General features: G+C 46.1%; 1 protein-coding gene across 3 annotated transcripts in view; it reads right to left on the bottom strand.

The window, feature by feature from the left end:
- Positions 1–2,386: 2,386 nt before the first annotated feature.
- LOC127005172 (forkhead box protein D3-B-like) overlaps positions 2,387–12,180 on the bottom strand; it is a 50,696-nt gene continuing 40,902 nt past the window's right edge. For all 3 annotated transcript variants that reach the window (XM_050873842.1, XM_050873831.1, XM_050873851.1), the window contains 5 exons: positions 6,673–6,781; positions 5,711–5,786; positions 5,078–5,305; positions 4,526–4,647; positions 2,387–4,131 (listed from right to left, as the gene is read on the bottom strand). In XM_050873842.1, the coding sequence (XP_050729799.1) occupies positions 4,529–4,647; positions 5,078–5,305; positions 5,711–5,786; positions 6,673–6,781 (532 nt within the window). In that variant the 3' untranslated portion in view covers positions 2,387–4,131; positions 4,526–4,528. The remainder of the gene's footprint in view (positions 4,132–4,525; positions 4,648–5,077; positions 5,306–5,710; positions 5,787–6,672; positions 6,782–12,180) is intronic.

Here is a 12,180-nt window from a genome sequence, read left to right as displayed (position 1 = left end):
CTCATTCACCGAGAGATGACTGACAGGACAGTTCGGGGAAGTCATTCAATAACTTATGGTCGAAGATCAGCGCCCCGGCTCAGTGAACGACCCATGAAGAAACCGCAGGTTCCTTCTTAGGCAGCGGAAGGATTTATGGGCCATGTGGGAGCATTAGAGGGGGAGAGGCTGGGGAGCGGTGGTGGTGGTGGTGGGCTGTGCTCCTGCGGCGACGCGGGCGAGGGCTGAGCACTGAGCAACCGATCGAAAGATGGAAGGATGTATTCCTTCTAATAAAAATAGTTTAACATTTTTATTCTCCATTCCTCATGATTTTACGGTGTTCATATCTTTATTGCATTGGGTTTATTTATTTATTTTCTATTTTATCATCATGGGTGAGGGGTGAGCACTGAGCAGCCGGCCGACTTTGTACCACGAGGGACGAAAGGATGGAAGATTGTTTTTTTCCGAAAAAAAAAATAATAAAATACAATAAGTGACAAAACAACAATCAAAAGTAAAATTTCCATCCCTCAAAATTACACGGAGTTCAAATTTGCATTTCCGCTCCGCGAAGAATATTTTGTATGCTTTCCATCCCCCACCTCAAAAAAAAAAAAAAAAAAAAAAAAATCGGTGTTTGATTTCTTTCTTTCATATAATACCATTATGAAGAAAAAAGATAATCTGTCTTCCACTTAATCCTCCTCCCCAAATAGCTACAAACAGCAAACCCAGTCTTTAAACTTGAACACTTTCTGTAACACGCTGTGAAGAGTCGAAAAATATAAAATAAATAAAACAGTATACGTCTACTACTGTTTATCATTAAGATTCCTGAACTCCCTTTAGTTGACACATGAGTTCAAAACAGATCAAACAGACAATTTTCCTTTGTTTAGAAACAACTGTGGCAACAGAAGAAAAAGCCAGGAATATCAAATATTCACTTTCGTTTACCCAACATTTCAATGAATGTAAAAGGATAAGGCCAGTTCTTTACATCTACACGGGATTACGTTTATGCCTCTAGGTGTTGGTGATATATTTGACGTTCTTAACATTCTCACACAGATCATTTTTTCCCCGGCGGGAGGCTGGTGACGCGCGGCGAGGGTGCGCGGCGTGGGGAGACCTGGTGACGAAGTGAGGACAGCTGCGGGGGTGACGCCGCGCCCAGCTTCACGGGGCTCAATGTTCGCGAGACCGACAACCCCTCAAGCCAAAGTAAGTTATGGTCCTCCTGTTTAATGTATGTCTTTAGTTTTTCTCACTCAGAGTAGTATTTATTTTTTTGTGTGTCTTTACGTGCAATTGGTGCGTTGTGGAGGTGTTTGTGCGGAAGACGTGGACTGGTTGGCTAATGGCAGGGGAGAGCGTCGCCATACTCGCGGCTATTGCGGCCACGGCTAAGTACATCTTGTGCCGCTAACACGGAAAACGTTTCAGCTTTTTCCATCACTTATATTATCACCGTTGTGTCCTAAGCACCAGACATAAGACCTCGTCTAGCTTAGCAGGTATTCTACTTGCTAGTTCTCAGTCAGTAAGTTACGTGTATTGTTAAAAATAAAAAAAAAAAGTATATATATTGCAACAAACATGTGTCCTGGGGAGCAGCGGGTGTACCCAGGATATTGTCTTTCCGAGTGTGACGCAAATAGTTGGTCCTCCCCAGCCTGCGCCGCCGCCCTGCGGGGGCCTGCGTGCAGTGCCGGCCCAGTCTCACGTCACCTTCTGCCATTTTGCAGCACATGGAAGGCTCTTGCACTTGCAACGTATCATGCCGAACAATTTAACTTCATATATCACAATATCCGGGGTGCGGCATTACATTTATTGATGATATGATGGAGCAAGAACATTCCCCCCTGAAGTATGTAACCGATAAAGTCTCATTCATTAAGGCTTTGGAAAATTAACTCCATCACAAAGGAATATGTAAGCACAAGACCCAGGGTGATTCACGCCCTCAAAATATCATCCTCTGGCCACGCCGAGCGACCAAACAATCGCTTACAAAGAGGGCCAGACACGCCTCCCCCTGGCGAGATATATAGACGTCAAGTGGGTGTGAGGGGCTCCGCAGGGGGATCAGGGAGCTTACGGCGTGTGTGTGTGTGTGTGTGTGTGTGTGTGTGTGTGTGAGAGAGAGAGAGAGAGAGAGAGAGAGAGAGAGAGAGAGAGAGAGAGAGAGAGAGAGAGAGAGAGAGAGAGAGAGAGAGAGAGAGAGAGAGAGAGAGAGAGAGAGAGAGAGATGAAACTTAATGCTGGGCGACATTTTTCCTTTCCGTAGCTTTGTTTCTAAATGCGTCACGTAGTATGAGATGGCAGAGGCACATTTTCCTCTTTCTATTACTACCACTAATATAACATACACACACAAGGGCATTGAAAGATCAGAATAGAGCAATGTTTTAACCACAGAATATAATAATATATACATCCAGGTACGTTTCCAAATACACACTTCGAGATGGGGAGGCGGTGGGGACCGTGTGCCTCTGGACGGACAGGTGGCGCGGAAAGACGGTGTTGGTATGGGTGGCGTTGTACAGGCACAGGCACAGGCACGCTCGTCATGTACAGCTACTCCAAGGCAATTTGTATCAAGGATGTTATGCTCGTCATTACATTTGATCCCATCATGTTTTTAGTGTAATCATTATAAGTGTCGTGGTCACGTAAAGTTCTCCTCACCGGTATGGTCACAAACAGGCACGATAATACTATGTAACGAACAAGAAGCATAAAAAAATCCTTACAAGTAGACTATTGCATGTAAGACTGGACGTGATCGCTCTGTAATCGGGGGCAGTGTGTGTGGGGGGACAGCTGGTGAGAAGCGAAGATGTGAAGGAGACTGATGGCAGGTACCTGTTGGGAGGGTGTGGTGAAACTATTGTTGATCTATTGCGGTGAAGAATAAACGCTACAAGTAAGAAGTGTAGGGACAACTACAGTAATACAATGTCCCTTGATGGCACGCTCTCATGGGCTGGTAGGTGGGTCATCGTGACTCTGAATAACGGCACGAGCGGGGGATCAGGCTGGAGTCAGGTGAAGGAGGAGGAGGAGGAGGAGGAGGAGGAGGAGGAGGAGGAAGAGGAAGAGGAGGAGGAGGAGAGTGGCAGAGGCGGGGGCGGCGCCGACGGGCATGGTGGAGCGTGGTGTTTGCTGATCGGAAATATGAGCAACACTTCTTTTTGCAGTGATATATTTTTTTGATCTAAGGCACTGGAGCACGATATTTCCCTGCAGGTTCCGGCGACAGGTAATAATTATGACAAAGCTATAAATTAAGTTTGCATAGTTCATGGAAACAGTGGGTTGAGTTTCGTCAGAGAGGAACGCGTTAGGCACAGTAGAGTTCGATTCTTTGTACCGCTTTACTTATATCACTGAAAAACTTAGATATTTCAAAATGAATATCAAGGACTTACAAATGTCAACGGAAAATCAAAATATTCACATACTCACCGAAAACACGTCCATAATCACAGTGACTGACTACTTCACTCGATGACGCAGTTTTGCACGCCGGAAATTAATGTGATGCAACACGAAATCTCTGACATTCATCATCGTAACGGCACCATTCGCATGAGGGATGTACGCAAGGTATTTCACGCAGGGTTAGGTGTATATTTTTGCGAAATTTATCAAGAACCTTGGAGGCGGCTTATAGGCACTTGGTGGATCGTCTCACTTGTTTTCCTTCGCGCTATTTGTCACCATCTTCAGCGCCTTCATCACCTTCACTCCGCGGCGAGGATGAACAAGTTGTCTCGGTGATGATCCAGGCCGAGACTTGGCGCAGCATGAGGTGTACCATTTTCACGGATCAAATCGTCACTTCACTGGTGTTAAACCTTCCGCCGTCGTCCAGCTCGTTATTTGATTTTCGCAGCACATGATTTACTTCACTTCCAGATTACGATCCTTTCGGTTACTTGTCCAGATTGGCCGTCGCTCCTTTGGTAGTCGGAGGTCCTACATCTGCTTTTCATAACAGTAGTTAATTAAAGGTGTGTGTGGCGTGGTCAGTCTGCCGCCAGCGCTGAGTGGTCAGTCCCGTCAGTCATCAGGTCGTGTGGGTCACCCCGCCTCGCGCCGCGCCGGTCAAGCCAAGGCGTCGCGGTCCAAAATCTGAAAATATGGAACGGAAAATGTTAATAGAAAAAGACTAATTCCAACGGTGGATGTGTAATGTGATGGGTTGGATGTGGTGTGATGAGACTGGACCGTGATTTTAAAGAAGTAAAAAAAGAAAAAGATGAATGAAAGACATTATATAATTCCAAACCGCTCCACACGATTTATAATTCACATCTAACACAGCAACACTAATATGAGTTTTGTTTACATGTAGGTTATCTTTGATCAATGACCGGTGATAAATAAAACAAACAACCGCGGGCAGGATTCAAACGATTATATACCACATCCATGCGCTGCGCTAACCACTCGGCCACCGCTTTTCGCGCCATCAACATTACCACAACCATCACTACCACTTAGTACTTTTTTTTACCATCCCAACCTGTTAGGGCTTGGAATCCGTCCAGCCGTAGTAGGAGAGAGGGGCAAGCTGGGAGGAGGTTGTGGCCTCTCCCTGTCGGCGGCACGCGTTCAGCCCCGCGCCGTAACTGCCGCTGCCACTACCTGGGAAAGAAGGATAAAGATGCGGTGACCTGTGGCAACCTTAGTTGTACAACAAATAAAAGACCCTTCGTCTGGATGACTCCGATACTAAACAAAGAATAATCATACACACATGGATTTACAAGCTTCATATATTAGTGGTTTCGCTTTTGAGTGTGAGAAAATGCAATGAAGAAGCCCATATACTCAATCACTTTCGGCTTCCACAACAAATATTTCCAAAGGACACAGAGATTAGTTATGTTTTCAACTTCTCATGAGTGCCTTTTCACATTCATGGTGCAGAAGCCTTGTCAAACCATCACTAGGCTTACAAAACTACCCATGAAAGTAACCTTAACCTCTACGAGAGCCCTAGTCCATGTGTAAACCCCGAAATATTTGAGAATACGGGCCGATGAAAGTTGCACCTCACTAATATATGGCTCACCGAAAGAAGGCTGGAAGGGTGTAGTAGAAGGCGATCCTAAAGTACTGCTGGGGCTTAAAAAACTACTGGCTCCGATGCTAGAGTGAAGGCTTGTGCTCGACCCCGATGTCCAGAGTTCAGGCGCGGTGCCGAGGGAGGTGTGGGAGCTGCTCGGGGACGAAATGGCCGGCGAGGAGCTGCCCAGGAGTCCCCCGCCCAGGTGACTGGAGAAGCTTGACCCCAAGGCGCCTGAGGGAGATGCTGGCGTTAGTTAGAATCATTGCGTGAATATAATCTTATAACTCGCACCTTATGATATTTGCGCCATAAATAAGTTATCAAACACCGGCGAATGAAGCGGAAAAACATTATTCCTGTGGTTATTCTTTCTATCTGATTTTTTTTTTTTTACAGCAAGGGAGGCAGCTCAAAGGAATAAAACAAAAACAAAAAAAAATTAAAGCCCGCTAGTAAGAGAAAAAGAGCGAGAGGTCAGAAGAGAGATTATCATAGTTTATTGTGATGGGAGAAGTGAGACTGAAACATTCAAACTTAACTTATAGAAAGCACAAGGTTGGATGACAGGATTAAATACGTGAAAAAAAATAAAATGTAGGCGAAGGTAAGAAGTGACGAGCGCACAAGCTTATATACCTGAAGTGAGCGGCGCCGTGCCCAGGGAGCCGCCGATCTGCTGGTAGCCGCCGCCGAGCTGCATCTGCCCCTGAAGCTGTATCGAGCATTGTGTCACTTACTTTCATGAGGATTTAGGGCTTATGATGGAAAGGATTAAAAGAATTTGACCGCCTTCACCTTATCTCAGGGTTATGTGACTCAGAATATCGTTTTAACTACTGCATGAGGATGTTTTGCAAATACATAATCGAAACCAAAGTGCATTTATGAATTTTGAGTGTAAATTGTCTATTATGTGTTACTATAGCATGAGAGTTAGCTTTGTCAAGTGTCAAATGATCCCTGTTCTGCTAAAATTATGATTCTTGTTAAATGCTCTCTGTTAAATGATCCCTGTTAAATGATCCTTTTTAAATGGTCTCTGTTGAATGCTCTCTGTTAAGTGATCCCTGTTAAATGATCCTTGTTAAATGACCCCTGTTAAATGACCCCTGTTGAATGACCCTTGTTGAATGATCCCTGTTAAATAACCCCTGTTGAATGACCCCTGTTAAATGACCCCTGTTGAATGACCCCTGTTAAATGACCCCTGCTGAATGATTCCTGTTAAATAATCCCTGTTAAATGACCCCTGTTGAATTATTCCTGTTAAATGACCCCTGTTAAATGACCCCTGTTGAATGACCCCTGTTAAGTGACCCTTGTTGAATGATTCCTGTTGAATAATCCCTGTTAAATGACCCCTGTTAAATGATCCCTGTTAAATAATCCCTATTAAATGACCCCTGTTAAATGACCTCTGTTAAATGACCCCTGCTGAATGATCCCTGTTAAATAATCCCTGTTAAATGACCCCTGTTAAATGACCCTTGTTGAATTATTCCTGTTAAATGACCCCTGTTAAATGACCCCTGTTGAGTGACCCCTGTTAAATGACCCCTGTTGAATGAGCCCTGTCCTGTGCTAAGCGTGCGGCTCACCTGGTTCATCTGCGGGTAGGTGTAGGAGTGCGGGGTGTGCATGCGCGTGCCCTGTGTATAGCTCGCGAAGTTCCCGCCTTGGATTTGGCCGAGCCCCCAGCTGCTGCTCCTGTAAAATGAAGGGGCACTTATTACCTGCAAAACCCAGTCCAGCCTGTCACGTTCCGGCTTGGGGAGTGATAGTGGTCAGGAAAAGTGGATGTGGGTGTGCGCCGCTATTCCAAGGCGCCGGTAGTCAACCATACGACGGCGATTTGGAGAAGAAAATGCAATGGTGGGTGTTAGAGAGAGAGAGAGAGAGGGGGGGGGGTTGAGGTAAAGGGGGATGACAGAGACGGACACCGGCAGTCAGGAGGCGTCAGGGCGTGGGCGGTGAGGGCGTGTGGCGGCGGCAGCCTCGCCTCACCTCGCTCTGATCCGCTCGGAAATAAGACATGTTAATTGGGGTTTCCACTTAGCCTGAGCGCACTCACGTGGCTCCCTGCCAACACATACACACACACACACACACACACACACACACACACACACATCGAGCTAAGTTTTCGTCATTTCTCTTAAGTATTGATGGGCCGTGTTACGCTCCACCTGATCAATCATTCCCGAGGTCAGGGTGCGAGGGAATGGAGCAGCCAGCGGGGGAGGGAAGCTTAACCTCCTGACGTGATGGTACGTTTCCCTTCCCGGAAAAAAAACAAGACTGGCTAACCGCCGCTGGTTTATGAGGAGTGCGTTGCAGCCTCACCTCCCTCGCCCTGCAACTGTCGCCCGTATTTTATGCACGAGACGTGAAATATATTCCTCATCGGCTGTTACGTGTAGTGAGCAGCGCCGCCGTCACGCCCGCACCTGTCAGGCCCGTCACGCCTGCCATCGCCCGCGTCGGTGGCCTCGTCTCGCCGCTGCTCCGCCCACCTCAGGCGCCGCGCAGTGACCCCTAATTAATGGCCTCATCTGAATACTCCTCTGCATGGTAAATAATTGTTCAGCGTTCACTGCCCCGCCATCGCCTGCCGTGCTTGTCTCCTCTCTGCTCTGTTTACCTCAAGCACCGTACAATGATCGCTTGCTCTGAATTTGCCTCTCATAAACTCTCGTATTCTTATCAATAAAAAAAAAAAAACCTTCCGCGCTTCAGTCTGGGGTTTGAACTCTGCTTGTGATAGTTTAGAAATCGAAGTACTCAAAGTCACCTGTCTCAATACTTCTGCCCTCTTTATGAAAATACATGTTATTGAGTTATATGTAATTGGAATATTAAGTAACAGCTTACGCCTTGTCTTTCGCTCTTAAAGTCGAAGGTATGTTTGTTGGTAATATCCGCGCCACCAGGCTGTTTCCGTGTGGTGTAAGTTTGTCATTTTTTGTGTAGGGGACGCCCTTGCTAGGCACCTCTCCTCCTAGTCATCCCTGACCAGTGCCACCGTTGCCAGGCTTCCCCCGCGGCTGTCGAGGGAGAGGAAGAGGAAAATGTTGTCCCGGCTCGAGGCTGTACGCTGACTTTGGTTCATGAGTGCCCGTGGCGGGTTTATCAACAACAGATCATGATGTTGTTGTACTTCAGCGCTGTTTGTAAACTCACCTCAAACGGTATTTACAAACTAGGGGTTCCTCGGGAATGTAAACGTGTTGTACGAGGGAAAGACCGTCAGCATCTTTAGAGATTAATTCTTAAATCATAATGTATGGTGAGCCTTTGACAAATGGCCTTTCATGGAGGGATACAACTGTCAGCTTGCTCGTTAAAAAAATAGTTAACATTGGACTTTCTTTCAAACGTTGCCTCAGCCGGTGTCAAAGCTCTCACTCAACGCGGTGCTGTTGTAGTGTCCAGAGGAAAAGGAACATGAATTATATCTTTATCAAGTGGTCACAAAGTTATTACTGCACTTTTTAAAATTTTAGGATATTTTCAAGATTTGTTCTTCAGGTTTGCCGCAACTTTCCCTCTAGCGAATTAATTATGCTCCTCTTTGTCCCCCCTTCACCTTCTCACTCTGAGGAAGATGCGGCAGACGAATCTGGTTTGTTGTGTTTTGTTATTTGGCAGCACTGAACAGCATAAGCAGCCTGTAGACAATGCTAGGTGTGAAGTCTTAGATGAAGGAGTGGCGAAACGGGAGAAAATATTATTAGTTTCTTTAAAACTCAACAATTTCGTGATATATTCAATCAGGTGTGCTTTGGGTGGGTTCAAAAACTCTGAAAACCGCGACAGGGTTAATGAATCCTCCGCTTTTTGAACCTCGCCCTTGTGTGTTTGCCTTGCGTTGGCCACATTTCCGTGTAGCAATCTGTCTTTAGGGTATACGTGACTCATCATCTGCAACCTAGATGTTCATGATTAAAACACGCCTCTGTCTGGAGCACCTCGACGCCTCACTGACGAACGCGGGGAGGAGAGAGACGTTGGAACTGCCATGCTGCGGAGTGGGTGGAAATAAGCAACATAAACATTTGCCGGAGACCCGCTGCAAATAAACAACCAATACTGTGTTGAGGGATAGCGAACATTATTAAGGGCTCCGGCTTGTTTTCTGTAAACATGTATGGCGAACGAGCTGTTCTCCATAAATATACTGCAAGCGAGACCCGGCGGCAAGCAGGGTGGCGGGGTGACGGTCTGACGGCGCGTTTTAACACCAGTATTTCGCTCGATTGACTTTCCGGGTATATAGGAGTGTTAGGAGGGCGTTGAAAGGGGCGTAAGGCGTGTCATAGTCTTCACCAATACCCTAAATCATGGGCCAAATGGATAGTTACCTCACACACATAACCACGGACTGGGAAAGTACGATGAGTTGTTAGAAGTGAGCGGGAGAGGAAGAAGCTAGAGGGGGTAATGGGTTTAAGGTTATGCGGCGGATCCCAAGTGTCTGAGGCTCGGAAGCATGGATGGTTAAGTAGGGTTATATGGGGTGTGTGGGAGTGTGTGGGGAAGGCGCACAGGGAAGGAAGGGTTTCAGGGAGGGAAGGAGATCTAGGAGGACTGGCAGGGGATTGTATGGGATTTATAAGCGTGAATATGATACGGGGAAAAAATAGCTTCACGTTACGTTCTGTGGAGGAAAGTAACGGAGACACTACCCTGGAGGACGTGGTGTATGCTCCGTGTGAGTTTAGAGGAATACTTAATGGTAGGAAAATGAAAAGGGAAAAGACGAAGGAGACCAAATTAAAGACCAAACTCTGAAGCGGATATAGTGAAAGAAAGTAACAGAAACACAATGAAGAAGAGTTAATGCAAAGAGAAGACGATTTGAGAGCCTTGAGGAGGTAGGAAAATTAATAGGAAAAAGGAGAATCCCAAACTCCTTAGCGGTTATATTGAAAGAAAGTAACAGAAACGCCACTACGGGAAGAAGAGCTTGAGGAGGAGGAGGTAGGAAAATGGAAAGGGAAAAGGTGAAGTAGAAGACCAAACTCCTTAGCGGATATAAAGTTACTGCTCTCTTACTCCACGTGGGAACCTTGGCTTGTAAACATCCTCAGCCCCAGCACGCGAGGGAGGGCACACTAACACACACACACACACACACACACACACACACACACACACACACACACACACACACACAAGGAACTACGTATTTATAACTCCTTCCGTTCCCCGCCATGCCTCCCTCACGCCCTTGAGTGCAAACAGTCCAGGAATGAAAGAAAATCGGACACTTTAAACAAACATCAAAAGAGAGGACCAGAAAAGAGGGAGGCGAGGAAAGAAACATGAAACCAACTGACTGAACCGCGGTAACAAGTCAGGCAGTCAGTCGGGCTTTCTCTCTCTCTCTCTCTCTCTCTCTCTCTCTCTCTCTCTCTCTCTCTCTCTCTCTCTCTCTCTCTCTCTCTCTCTCTCTCTCTCTCTCTCTCTCTCTCTCTCTCTCTTCTAATCCATCTTGTTTATTTTCTTCTTGTTCTTCTTGTTCTTCTTGTTCTTTTTGTTCTTGTTCTCTTCCTTTTTTTCTTTATCATCATCATTACCATCTTCCTCATCTTCTCTTTTCATTCCTCTGACCAGCCACACCCATCTCATCTCCCATTCCCTCATCACCTCCTCTCCTTCCCTCTCCACCTCCTCCATGCACTTCTTACCATCACACAGCTTTTCGTCTCCATCACTTCCCACCCACATCACATACCCACAAGACCACTCCCTCACTCGCTCACTCGCTCGTCCGCCCGCCCATCCATAAGAGGAGGGCGGAAAGGTGAGCCGCTTAAGCTAAACACACAAACAAAGGAAGCAAACACAACAGGCGGCAACAAACGAAAAGGTAATAGTCGAGGTGCGTTGCGGGGATTGAGTTCGCATCCCCCTAAGCCCAGGAATTAGTCAAGTCTTGTGAGGCTCTGGGAGGGAAAGGGGAAGCGAGGGGAAGGGAAGGGAAGTGGGTTGGGCTGGAGAGAGAGAGAGAGAGAGAGAGAGAGAGAGAGAGAGAGAGAGAGAGAGAGAGAGAGAGAGAGAGAGAGAGAGAGAGAGAGAGAGAGAGAGAGAGAGAGAGAGAGAGAGAGAGAGAGAGAGAGAGAGAGAGAGAGAGAGAGAGAGAGAGAGAGAGAGAGAGAGAGAGAGAGAGAGAGAGAGAGAGAGAGAGAGAGAGAGAGAGAGAGAGAGAGAGAGAGAGAGAGAGAGAGAGAGAGAGAGAGAGAGAGAGAGAGAGAGAGAGAGAGAGAGAGAGAGAGAGAGAGAGAGAGAGAGAGAGAGAGAGAGAGAGAGAGAGAGAGAGAGAGAGAGAGAGAGAGAGAGAGAGAGAGAGAGAGAGAGAGAGAGAGAGAGAGAGAGAGAGAGAGAGAGAGAGAGAGAGAGAGAGAGAGAGAGAGAGAGAGAGAGAGAGAGAGAGAGAGAGAGAGAGAGACCCAGCAGGAATATTATGAAACGCCAGCATTCAGTTAATATAAATATAGGTTTTTGCTCGACGAAATAAATAAAAGAAATGAAAACAATGAAATGCTGATGAAAATTTAATGGTCTAATAACCACACGATGTAATATTGATGATGTATAAACAACAGGAAAATTACAACTCTACAAATGCTATCTTGCTGACTACTACTACTACTACTACTACTACTGCTACTACTACTACTACTACTACTACTACTACTACTACTGAGTCAAAGGCCTTTCGTGTCATCAGTTTCCATCCCCTTAATGTCTTCTGCAGCTTCAATTACGCAGCAATGTTTCTTAGCGTTATATATTTTATATTTCATCGTTGTATCCAGGTAACAATTTTTCTGAGCTTAGTAACTGCATGCTTACATCTATCAGAGCTTACCAAATAATAATTCTTCCCTTCCTGCGGCCACTCTATACACCTTTATATTTTAGCTCACTCCCATGCTGTCCAAAATCCTAATGAAAAGTTAACCAGTATCTTCATTCTTTCATCACTAGTAAACTCTGGAACAGCCTTCTTCCGTTTGTATTTCCTCCTTCCTGCGACTTGAACACCTTTCTAGTCAAATGTAATCCCCTTTTTAGGAATCTACCTTTGACTTTTGTTTACG

This window comes from Eriocheir sinensis, chromosome 3 (genome assembly GCF_024679095.1).
Source record: "Eriocheir sinensis breed Jianghai 21 chromosome 3, ASM2467909v1, whole genome shotgun sequence".
Taxonomy (NCBI): domain Eukaryota; kingdom Metazoa; phylum Arthropoda; class Malacostraca; order Decapoda; family Varunidae; genus Eriocheir; species Eriocheir sinensis.
The sequence above is the reverse complement of the archived record's forward strand: the minus strand, read 5'-3'. Positions and strand labels throughout refer to the sequence as shown.